Source organism: Mustela erminea, chromosome 2 (assembly GCF_009829155.1).
Source record: "Mustela erminea isolate mMusErm1 chromosome 2, mMusErm1.Pri, whole genome shotgun sequence".
Classification (NCBI taxonomy): domain Eukaryota; kingdom Metazoa; phylum Chordata; class Mammalia; order Carnivora; family Mustelidae; genus Mustela; species Mustela erminea.
In genome coordinates this window covers 103,484,213-103,495,806 of record NC_045615.1, presented here as the reverse complement: position 1 = coordinate 103,495,806, position 11,594 = coordinate 103,484,213, and the positions used below count along the sequence as shown (strand labels likewise).

General features: G+C 44.4%; 1 protein-coding gene and 1 long non-coding RNA gene across 5 annotated transcripts in view; one reads left to right on the top strand and one right to left on the bottom strand.

Moving 5' to 3' along the window:
• The window catches only part of LOC116584875, a 23,336-nt gene extending 11,871 nt beyond the window's left edge, over window positions 1-11,465 (top strand). The window contains exons 3-4 of one of the 4 annotated variants that reach the window (XR_004283358.1): window positions 10,798-10,901; window positions 11,381-11,465. This is a non-coding gene — a long non-coding RNA (uncharacterized LOC116584875). Of the gene's footprint in view, window positions 1-10,797 lie in introns of all 4 variants that reach the window. The other 3 variants (XR_004283360.1, XR_004283359.1, XR_004283357.1) reach the window with 3 other exon arrangements.
• LYAR (Ly1 antibody reactive) overlaps window positions 1-11,594 on the bottom strand; it is a 12,832-nt gene extending 1,238 nt beyond the window's left edge. Inside the window, exons 1-7 of the mRNA XM_032333823.1 lie at window positions 11,454-11,594; window positions 10,121-10,235; window positions 6,840-6,947; window positions 6,644-6,727; window positions 3,132-3,558; window positions 2,724-2,810; window positions 171-256 (exon numbers count right to left, since the gene is read on the bottom strand). Coding sequence (XP_032189714.1) covers window positions 171-256; window positions 2,724-2,810; window positions 3,132-3,558; window positions 6,644-6,727; window positions 6,840-6,947; window positions 10,121-10,235; window positions 11,454-11,575 — 1,029 coding nt within the window. The 5' untranslated portion in view covers window positions 11,576-11,594. The remainder of the gene's footprint in view (window positions 1-170; window positions 257-2,723; window positions 2,811-3,131; window positions 3,559-6,643; window positions 6,728-6,839; window positions 6,948-10,120; window positions 10,236-11,453) is intronic.

Here is an 11,594-nt window from a genome sequence, read left to right as displayed (position 1 = left end):
GGATTTGGCCCAATTCCCTCCCATCAGCCCTGAGGAGCTAGTGAGCAGCTTGAAAATCACCAAGATACAAACAAATGTGTAGTAGTTTAGATGGGGGAAAAAACACAAAACCTGTACAGCTTTAAGAAGGGGCTCTCCCCAGCTTGTATACCTGGGTTCAGGAGCCATACCTTTTTCCTTAGCTTTTTGATGGCTACTTCATTGTCTGGGGCCTGTTTCAGAACTGCTTTAATGGTTCCCTTCCAGTTGAATTTACCTACAATATAAAGAATAATACATAAAACATTTTGTTTTGGTGTACTACCAGAGGGATAAAGAAACTATCTGTGTGACATCTGTTTGCCACCCAGGAAACTAACGCACCTGACAGTACAAAGTAGCAGGAGCCTGACCTGTCCGAGCACAGGGGCTGTCAAGCCCAACTCATCCTCACAGAGTGAGTGAACTGCATGTCATAGGGGCACCCTGAGTGCCATCGCCACTGCAAGGATGAAGCAGGATGAGTGGTCCCCAGTTTTGAGACCTCTGATACACTTACAGGGACCAAGACTGTGTGGTATGTGGAGAGGGCAGACACACACATCAATGAAACAGAATTAAGAACCAGAAGAGAACTACACAAAGAGGCCAAACTGACTTTTGAGAAGGTACAAAAGCAATTCAGTGAGGTGACAAGAGGCTTCTTAAAAAATCACTGGAGCGATTACACAGGGACCCGCAAAAAAAAATGAACCTTGCACTCAGTCTCATCTTTTACTTGAAAATCAACTCCAGCTGGATCACGGGCTGAAGAATAAAATATAAAACTGTAACATTTAGGAAAAATGTGGGGAAAAAACCTTTGGGATCGCGGGTTAATAAGCAAAGAGTTCTCAGACATGGGACCAAAACATGACCTGTTAAAGGGGAAATTACAAATGAGGCTTCATCAAAACTAAAAACTTTGCTCTATAAAAGATTCTGTTAATGGGGCGCTTGGGTGGCTCTGTCAGTTGAATGACTCTTGATTTTGGCTCTGGGTTGTGAGATCGAACCCATTGCTGGGCTCTGCAAGGACTGTGGAGCCTGCTTGGGATTTTCTCTCTTCCTTGCCCTTTGCTCCTCCCCCTCTGCCACTCGTGTTCTTGCTCCTTCTCTCTTTTTTTTTTTTTTTTTTAAAAAAAAAGGAAAAAAATTTTAGGAAAGATTCTCTTAAGAAAACAAAGATAAACTATAAACCAAAGGAAAAAAATAACCTTACAAACCACATAGCCAACAAGAATTAGTATTTGGGACTGAATATGTAAAGAACTCTCAACTCTTAATAGTAAGAAAGAAAACCAACTCCACAAGGGGCAGAAGACAGGAACAGATGTTATAATGAGATAACAGATGGCAAACAAGTACACAAAAAGACGTCACCATCATGAGGGATGAACAAGTTGAAATCACCCCGAGCTATTACTACACACTAATCAGAATGGAAAAAGAACTAGTATCGCCATCAAACTCTGGCTGGGACCTGGGAGACCCGGGAGAGTCTCACATTGCTGGGTAATACAGAGCAGTGCGGCCACCCTAAAAATGCAGGCAGTTTCTTTAAAAACAATACGCAGGCCCCACACCACACAGCAATTGCACTCCTGGACATTTCTTCTGGAAAAAGTGATGCGTGCTCCATACAAACCAGTGCATAAACACTGACACAGCTTTGTTAACCTCTGAGAAGTCACTCAGAGCAACCAAAGCCTGGAAACAACCCACGTGTCCTTCAGATGAACGGTCAAGCAAACTTGTCCACCTATGCCCTGGACTGGGACTTAATCAAAGGACAGGATTACCAATTCGTGCAACCTGGATGTATTTCCAGATAATAAGGCCGAGCAAAAAGAGTTAATCTCAAAAATTCACATACTAAATGATGTCATTTGGGTAATGTTCTGAAAGTATGAAATTACAAAAATAGTGAACAGATCAGTGATTGCTAGGGGCAAGTGGGGCAGGGGAGAAACAGACATGCGACACGGGCCCACAGTGGGGCTCCCTGGGGCGATGGAAACCTTCCTCTCTTGACTGTACGGATGTCAGCATCGATGGAGACACTCAGTTGTGCAGGGTGTGACCCTTGGAGGAAACTGGGAAAAGGATACCTAGGTCTCTTTTACTTCTTACAACTGCATGTGAATCTACTATTGTCGTAAAACAAAAAAGGAATTTTAAAAAGGCTTACACGTTCCAAGTCAGGTGCAGGTGGGTTCCAAACTAAGAGATCTAACCCAGCTTAGGCAGTTACTGAACCTCCACTAATAAAGCCTTGGATCTCATTGGAGGAGGCAGCATTTTAGAGGAACAGTGAAGGCCAGGGACTGGGTTCTGACAAGTAAACATTCTGGCTGAGGGAGTTCCAAGCAAGGAGACATGGGGAGCAGCCAGAGATGGGAGGCTGGTGGGGACTTCCAGGAGTAAGAGGGACAGGGTCAAGGGAAGCAGGAAGAAGGGAAAGGAAACACCACCTCAGAAGGCCATGCTGGCTTCACCTTCAGTTCCAAAAATCATGTATTTCAAGTCCAGACAGTTTTACCCTTAAAACTAGAAAGACACTGGACAGTGACCCACAGAACTCTCACACCCTACCTGAATCTGCTTTCAGTCTTCCATGGCCTCTGGAGGGGATGACCTGCCTGAAGGTCCCAGGTCCTTCCCCACCCTGGAGGGCAGACCTCTCCCAATGATGGCAGTCATACCTTTTGTAGGAGCCTCATGGTTTTCTGGTTCTCCGCCCTCCGGAGGTCCTGAGAACTTTCTCTTTTTCTTCTTATAATCTGTGTCATCTAAGTAGCAGGATTGAAAAATAAATAAATAAATAAAAGGTTTGCATTTATAATAGCAGCTACCATTTAACAAAAGGCCAGGCTGCTTACATCCGTCATCTTGCCCACTGCCCAAGCAACGCAGCACCTGTGGGCTTCTCCTCCTCTGTATCATAGGAGCACATGGCAAATGGAGAGGTGCTCACTTGCCTGGCCAGAGCCCAAAGCTTAAGCCCTTGGCCTTACTTGGTTCAAATGTGAGGTCTAACAGAGTTGACCCAGCCCCAATTCACGGCTTTATAATCCGCTTCACAAAGCCCAGAGCATACACTTGCCACGCACCTTCCAAGTGCTTCTGCTTTCTCTTCCCAGGCCGAGCTTTTGTGGGCTCCTCCTCGGCGTCTCCTGCACAGGCCCCAGCTCCATCCTTTGCCCTGTCAGCAGCCCCCTCCGCCTCGCCCACCTTTCTCTGGCTTTTCTTCCCTGCAGACCTCAGGACTTCCCCTCCAGCCGCCTGGGCTGTTTTGTGCTTCTTAGGCTTTTGATTCTTCGAGTTCTCTTGGTGGTTTTCTAATTTTAGTTCTTTCTTCTCTTTTTTCCTATTCTTCTGCCTTTCTTCCTTCCTTTCTCTCTTATTCTTCTTCACCTCTGCTTGCTTTTCTGTGCTGTCACTTGTCCCAGAGGCTGGCACCTTAGCAGAGAGCTCTGCGCGGGGTGGACTGACCGCCTGGGTGAGGGGCTGCCGGTCTTGACCCTTACTGACTGCTTCCTTATGACAAGGCAAAACCAAGAGACGCATAAATACTCATCCCAGACCGTTCACATCACTGCACATAGCTACTAAGCACACTGTTCCAAGAAAAATGTCTACTACTTACCATTTTATAACTCTGACCCCCTCCAACCAAGAACTAAAATGTAGCAGTAAATATTATCCAATGGGGGGGGAAACGTCCCCCAGCCCACACTCCACCCTGAATTTAACGAACATTTTCGTTCCACTGGAAAACTGATGAATCCTTATGTCACATAAGCTAGACCCTTAATTTTAGTGCACTCTTCACCTTTCTTTCTGATAGAAGGTGAGCACTTGGGCATGGCAGAAACCACAGGATTTACGCATCTGCAGACCTGGATTCAAGCACCAGCTCAGTTAATTACTAGCCGGGTGACTCAGGGCAAGTTATTTATCTGCTCCGAACTGATTTCCTCACTGACAGAATGAAAGGGTGTAAGATGTACCTTGTACAGCTGATATACGAATAAAATGGGAAGTGATGTCCTGGGCTTATAGCTCATGGCACTCAGTAAGGAGGAGCAGACTGAGGACGCTCAAAGGAGCCACTGAGCGTACAGGACAGGCTCTGTAAGCTCTGCAGTACTAGAGAGGTCTCATGTACTTGTTATTCAGATTGGAGGACAGGCCTCCGGGACACGAGGCTGGAGGGTGAAGCCCGGGGAGCAGGGAAGCAGAGGTAGCTAAGGAGCTACATGCCCTGGAGGAAGATAAACGTCCGGCTGCTGCACTGCCTCATTCAAGCCAGCACGCAGATCTGACTGAGAACAGACTCTAGCAGAATGAGTCCCACTGCCCGCTGCCCCACCCCTGAAAATCTGCCGGTCTCCACGATAGCCCTTTCGCAGGAGATGGCCCCAGAAATGTCCTGAACTGCTCTGGGAACCCTGGACTCCTCACCCAACAGGGGCTCCATCTTCATTAGGTACCAGCCAGGTGACACGCCAAGTCACCTCTAGTCTTCCTCCTTTGGGAGCCTGGGTCTCAGGAGGGAGCTCCTAACCCCAAAATGAGCTGAAAAAAGGACTGGATTTGCCTCACGCCTCATTCAGTGCTCAGCGCTGGCTGAGAGCACAGCCCCTGGGAGAGGAATGGTAAATTGACCAGCTGCCATTTACCCAGCAGCTTAAATCAGCCAGACCAGGCACATGGCAGAAGGGCAGGAAATGAGCTCAGAAGCAGACTCAGGAGGAAGAAGGGACAAAGCCACTTCACTCCTGGCCTACAGTTTCATTTTCTATCTTAGTCAGGCACTGTATGACCACTGAAAGCCACAAACCTAAGCCTGCCTTCTGCCCAGTACAGACCATGTCTGCAGCTACTGTCTCCCCTCTGCACCCAGAGGGGGAGACAGTCACCCCATCTTGCAGCCACTTGGTAATGAGTGAACAAAGTCATTCCCCATCTTCTTTCTACTTCATTCCAGACTCTCTCTAAATGCGGTCTCTTCAGTGACACCTTCGTTGACCCTTTTTCCAAACAGAGCTCCTCCCACTCTGCACCCCTCCTCCCGCCTCCATTTCCTCCTTGTATTTCCCACGCCCCGTCGTGGTGTTCTGGCTTACCCCCTGTACATAGTTATCTGTCCCACACTGGAACACAGCTCTCTGAGGGCAGGACATTGTCCTGATTACAGCTGCCTGCATAGGGACCAGGCCTGCTCTGCTGGGGCAGAGGAAGCATCCCAGTAGACGAGAACTTAGGGCCTCTGGCTGGCTGGATCAACACCAGAGGCAAAGCAGCAACAAGCCATGTCTTACAGAGCTCAGTTTCCATGAGCTGTGTACTGATTATTCATTTACTTAATATGTTCAGTTTCAAAAGGGCAATCAGAAAAGACATTTTTCCTAAACTTTGCAGTGACCTAAGTGATTCCACATCTTTCATTCTTACTTAAAAATCATGGAAATAACCTTTACAAAGAAGGTGCCTTAAATGACTGGTGACAGCCACTTCGGCAGCACACGTACCACAACTGGGATAATGCAGAGATTAGCACAGCCCCGTGCAAAGATGGCACACATGTGACTGGTTCTAAGATTCCAAAGGCCCAATTTGTATATTCTGAAAGAGTCAAATGCCAGGACAGTTTCATCGTTATCCCAAGGTATTGCCCAAACTACTCTACATAAGTCCGTCAACTCCTGCCAACGTGAATAGAATAAAACACAGTCAGAAAAGCTCACTGCTGTTTTTCAAACTACTAATGATGTAAGTTTCCAAATGGGATATAAGCTCCAATTCGGAACAAAGTGAAGGTGAATTAATGGGGAAAAAATTTTAAATGAACAATGTCACCAGTAAGATGGCTACATGATATCAAACCAAGACTCTCTGCACGGAGTCCACATCTGGGGGTCTCTCACATGGAACCTGCTAGGAGGCTGAGTTACTGCAAGCAGGTGCCCACTCTGCAGGGGAAGGAGACAGAGGCTCAGCAGATGCCCACTCCACACCTGCAAAAAGGGGAGCTTCCATAGCCTCAGCTGCTTTAATCCATGTACGGGGCCTTCTGGGAACCCCTCCCCATAAGAACCCCTGGTCACGCCCATGTCCTCACTGTTTATTCTCTTCATGGCACTGTCGCCACCTGACATATTACACATTTTTGTTCAGGGCCTGCCACAGATTAGGCACTCACCAAGTACTGAATAAAGACATGAACAGGACTATCCACTTTTCTTTAAACTAAGGAAACTGAGGCTCAGAGAGGTTAAATAAAGTGCCCAAGATCAAACATTGGCCAACAGCACAGCAGGGATTCAAACCAGGTCTGTCAGACACCCAAAGCTCCTGCTCTTTCCAGTACATCCCACTGCCTAATTTCTAAGGAAATGTTAGCTGCTACCATTATTGAACATTGGGATTAAATACCTTTCTCTGCACAATAAGGAAATCTTCTCTGCAGTGTATTCAGTTTATTCTTTCCCATAAATGAAGGCACAAAGAGGCTCTCTGAAAAAGAAGGCTGTCTTGACCTCCAAAAATAAGACATTCCCATTTCATTATTACTAATCACTTTTGCCACACTGCAAATCTAAAATTAGATCTGACTTACATTGCTGGAAGCTTCAGAAAAGATATTCCACACCTGTTCCAGAATAGATTCATTATGAACTTTTAAACTGTTCTTCATCCAATTCTATAAGGAACAAAAAGAAGAAGGAAAAAAAACCACTTGTTCCATTTTGACAGGTACATGCATGCTCAGTTACCAGTGGGCCACACATCCCCTCCACTCAGCAAATCCATACCTGAAATTTTGCCTTTTTCCTGGGAACGTTGTCAAAACCACTAATTTGCTCTAAAAGTTCTCTCACTTTGGGGCTGACATTGGGTCTTTTTATTAATTCATTAATTTTCTACAAAAAAAGGGAAGATAAAGCAAAAGTAATAAACAACTGGCACAGGAGTTTCATGAAAGCCAAATTAAGTACCCTTTCCCATGGCTAGAGGTTTCTCATCCCAAGGCTAGATTTTATATTCATGTCTATGCTTATAAATTCACCACAGTACTAAAAGTCCTAACCGGAGCAATTAGGCAAGAAAAAGAAATAAAAGCATCCAAATTAGAAAGAAGTAAAATCAGTTCTTCATAAATGATCTGTCTTAATGTGCAAAATGCCCTAAAGATTAAAAAAAAAAAAAATCCCATTAGAACTAATAAATTCAGCAGTCACAGGATGCAAAATCCACACTTGAAAATTAAGTTCTAGATTTCTATATACTAATAGACACTGAGAGAATGAAATCAAGAAATTAAGCCCATTTACAACAGCAACAAAAAGAGTGAAATAAATTTAATCATTAAGGAGGGGAAAGACATATGCTGAAAACTATGAACATCACTGAAAAAATCTAAACAAGACACAAACAGGGATTCCTGGCTGGCTCAGTAGGAGGAACATGTGACTCTTGATCTCAGAGTTGTGAGTTCAAGCACCATGCTGGATGTGCAGATTTCTTAAAAAATAAAACTTAAAAAAATGATTTAAAAAAGAAAAATAAAAAAGTCACAAATAAATGGAAAGACATTGTGTTGCGGGTTGAAAGACTTAATATTAAGATGGCATTACCAACCAAAGTGAGGTATAGGTTCAGATACAAGCCTATGAAAATCCAATTGACATTTGTGGGGTTTTTTTTGCAGAAATAGAAAACTCCACCCTAAAATTCACATGGAATCTGAAGGGACACAAATAGCTACAATAGTCTTGAAAAAGAAAAAGCTGGAGGTCTCATGCTTTCTGATTTCCAAGCCCATCATAAAGCTAGAGTAATCACAAATGCATGGCACTGGCATAAGGGTGGCCATGTCAGCAAGAGCCAAAGGGCAAACAGTGTACGAAGTCCCTAGAGTAGTCAGATTGAGAGAGAGAGAAAGCAGAATGGTAGTTGTCAGGGGCTGGAGGAGGAGGGGACATGAAGAGTTAGTATCTGACAGCACCAGAGTTTCAGTTTGGGAAGATGAAAACATTCTAGAGATGGACAGTGGTGCTGGTTGCACAGCAGTGTGAAATGTACTTAACTGTGTACTTAAAAATGGTTAAGGTGGTCAATGTTAGGTCTTATGTAACTTATAATTTTCTAGAAACTTGGAAAAAAAAAAAAAAAAAGCCAAAAGTGATCCAAAGACTGAGACAAAAATGGCTATTACAGACTAGGAAATTACCTGAGGACCAAGACAACAAGCGTTGTCTAGATCTAATAAATAAATCTGAAATGGCAAGAAAAGAACAGGGATGAAAATTAAATTACTGCCCTAGGAAAATGCTTATGGCAATCTCAGTGAAGGCAGAGGAAAAAGATAGCTATTCAAATGAGAGCAATGATAGCACACAAGAAAGATGGTCACTCATGAGCCAACAGGACAAATCAACACAGCATAATGCAGGATAATGTCCTTGCATTAGGAAAGAAAGCTGGGTACAGGAGAAAAATGGGTACAGGAGACAAAGAGGAGGATGAGACATAGATTTTCTAGGCCCTCAGGCAGAAAAACCAATCAAGACAATGACACGAGGTGGAACAGGAAGAAGTCAAGCTGGCCGGGCACTGGCCGTGCAGTGTCACAGGAGAACAGGGCACTGGGGACAAAGCTCGGAGGAAAACACTGTGATCCCAGCCAGCAGGCACTCTCTCCCTGAGCCATCTATGCACTCTGTGTGCTCACACACAGAAACCTCTAGAAGGATGCTCCAAGAACATTAATACTGATGGGATTCCAAAATTCTGTCTTTAAAACTGAAGGGTCTAAGGATTTTTTAAAAAGTGCAACACCCCCCCACCCCGCCTCGAGTCCAGCTGTCAGAGAGGTCACAGCCAGCTCATTCATTCTCCCAGTACACTCATTCATCGGTTCACACAGCCAGCTAGGGGCTCAGGGAGGAATCCGACGACTGGTGGGCAGGTGGACCAGGACGGAAGCTGGCGGACAGCTCTTGATCTAGAATCCAGGGACAGTGCTACTGAAGTCTGACAGTTTACAGCAGGCCCAGCAGACCTTTTCTGTGAAGGGCCAGGTAGTCAAGATTTTAGGCTTTGCGGACCATCCGGTTTCTGTCCCAACTACTCAGCGCTGCCCTGGTAGCTCTAGGTAACAACAGACAACATGTAAACCAGCGGGCTGCACTCTGCAGACCCTGCCTTCAGAAGAGTTCCTTCTAGACACAAAGGAACTCCTCCACCCAGGTACCGCAAACTCGGGGCCTAGAATGTCTTTTTTGTTTCTTGAGGGGGAATCAAGATTCAGTATGAGCCCAAAAGTGAGCCTGATGGTCTCCGGCCTAAATATCTTTGTTAAAAAAAGGAATTTCACTGGCTTCTTAGGCTGCATTGGGCACTGAGTTAGTCCTTTGTGAATGGAGGATTTTCCCTCCCAGAAGTCTGAAAACTCACATTTAAACTCTAACACCAAAGAGAGCTAACTATTATTTGTTTGGTTTCTACGAGAACAGAGAATTTCCATAAAGACGGCATTTATCTTTTCTTTATCCTACCTTCTATTCTGAATCCTTCCTGCTATCCATTCTATAAACGGGGGGTACCATTCTGGAAGCTGTACCTCTCGGTGAATTAGGGATTTTGCTGCGTTTGCCATTTTTACTATGCATGTTTCCATTTTATTTAAATGGGAAACTCCTTATATTTATGAAAATATCTTTATTTTGCTCAATTCTGGTGACTGATAGATATGGCAGATTACAACATGGTTTGAGTGACAAGAGCTGAATTATCACCAGAAGCAGATAAAGATTAGAAAGCATCCATTTAGTCCAATAGCCAAGGGAAAAATAGAATTCTAAAACACTTTTTTGCAAGAAGTCTGCAAAACATGGGATTAAAGATAAATTACATTGCAACTGTATTAACAGAGAAATAAGAACTTCTTGTCATGATTTAGTTGTTCAACCTCAACCTGTCCCAAGACAATGTTTCTGCGTCTTGCCTGCATATATGATGCACTTGTTATTAGGCTTCCAGAGAAAACGGAAGACGTCAGAAGAAGCTACCTGATGAATTAGAAAGACCTTACCTGAATCCATGCCTGCTGTTTAATATCGCCTTTGTGGGTTTTACCTTCATAACCTTTGCCACCATACTTCTGTTCTTCACTGATGCACTTCACATGGTTTTTGTAGTCATCGCCCCTTCAAAGTGATAGAAAGTTCTACCTTCAGATTGATTCTCCAACTGGAGGCTCTATCTGATGCTTGTAGCTGCTCAGACCTCCTGCACTCCACAGTTTTCCTATGCTTATCACCTCCTTCCTCCAGATAGTTCAGTATAAAGCCCACCCCCAAACTTCCTACCCATTTTCATACAGATGTCTCCCACTGAAAGGGAGTAATTTTTTTTTTTTTTTGGTCATAAGTATGTATAGAGTAGGTCAGCACTAATACATTATAGAGTAAGTTAAAAGTTGGAGTAAAATAGTGGAATCTTATCACTAAAAAGTTCTAGATCTGTGAGTCCTGGCAAACGAGACTTGATTCTGTCTCCTACAATCATTTTGAAGCTCTGCAGAATCCTTGGGTAAATGTCTGGGACCAGGTTGGGGGCAAGGTCCCCCAATGAGAAACAACCCAATTTTCACCTGCTTTATAGATCAGGCTTCCTCCCAGCATTAGTTATGAACAAAACCTTTAGCAGTTTCCAAAAACTACTTTTAAAAAATCACTGCTCTAAAATAAAAGTAAAATGGATTTTTAGCAGATGGCTTCCAAACGCCGCAGAGGACACTGAGGCCGACGCACCAAAAGCTGCCTTTGCACTTCAACTGTATGAAGCTGAAGGGGACTCAGCAGAAGACTGAGGTGAGCCATCTGCAAATAATGACCCACCTCAGGAAAAAGTAGGAATGCAAATCAGAGATCTGTCCTGGGCCTACCCCCAGTCCTCACCTTTCCCAAGACCCCTCACAGTGGAAGTACCTGACACACTAAGGGGCCAGGAGCTCACCTCTACCATCACCCGTGAACTTCTGGGGGAGCCCAGTCTTCCCCAGGCCCCCACTGTGAATGAGTCAACTCTTTTTCTGGTTTATAAGTCCCACTCCTCAGCGTGACCAGCGCACAGTGCTCCTGAAGCCTTACTTTTCACCTCTCAGGGTCTTCTAACGGTAGCAAGGAGGTGTCGCTGAGTGCCACCAATGGACCAAATGCTCCAAACATCCTCATCTCCCCCCCTCCCCCTTGTCTTCTCTTTGGACTGTCCTTAGAAAACAAGACATAAAGCACTTTTTTTCCCTTAATTTCTTTCCTCAAACTTACCTCTATTTTTTTTTTTCCTTAAGGCTTCATGGGGCCAGGGCTTCTAAAACTGGTCTGGACCTTTAATATGATCTTCAAGAATTGTGTAGAACTTACCAGAAATCTTTACCGCAGTCAATGCAAGACAGGCATTCACAGTTTCTGCAAATAGCCACATGCTTTTCTACTTGTACTTTCTTCACTGATTCACCACATGCATTGCACGTAAAAAATACCATTTTTAGCTAAATGGTTATT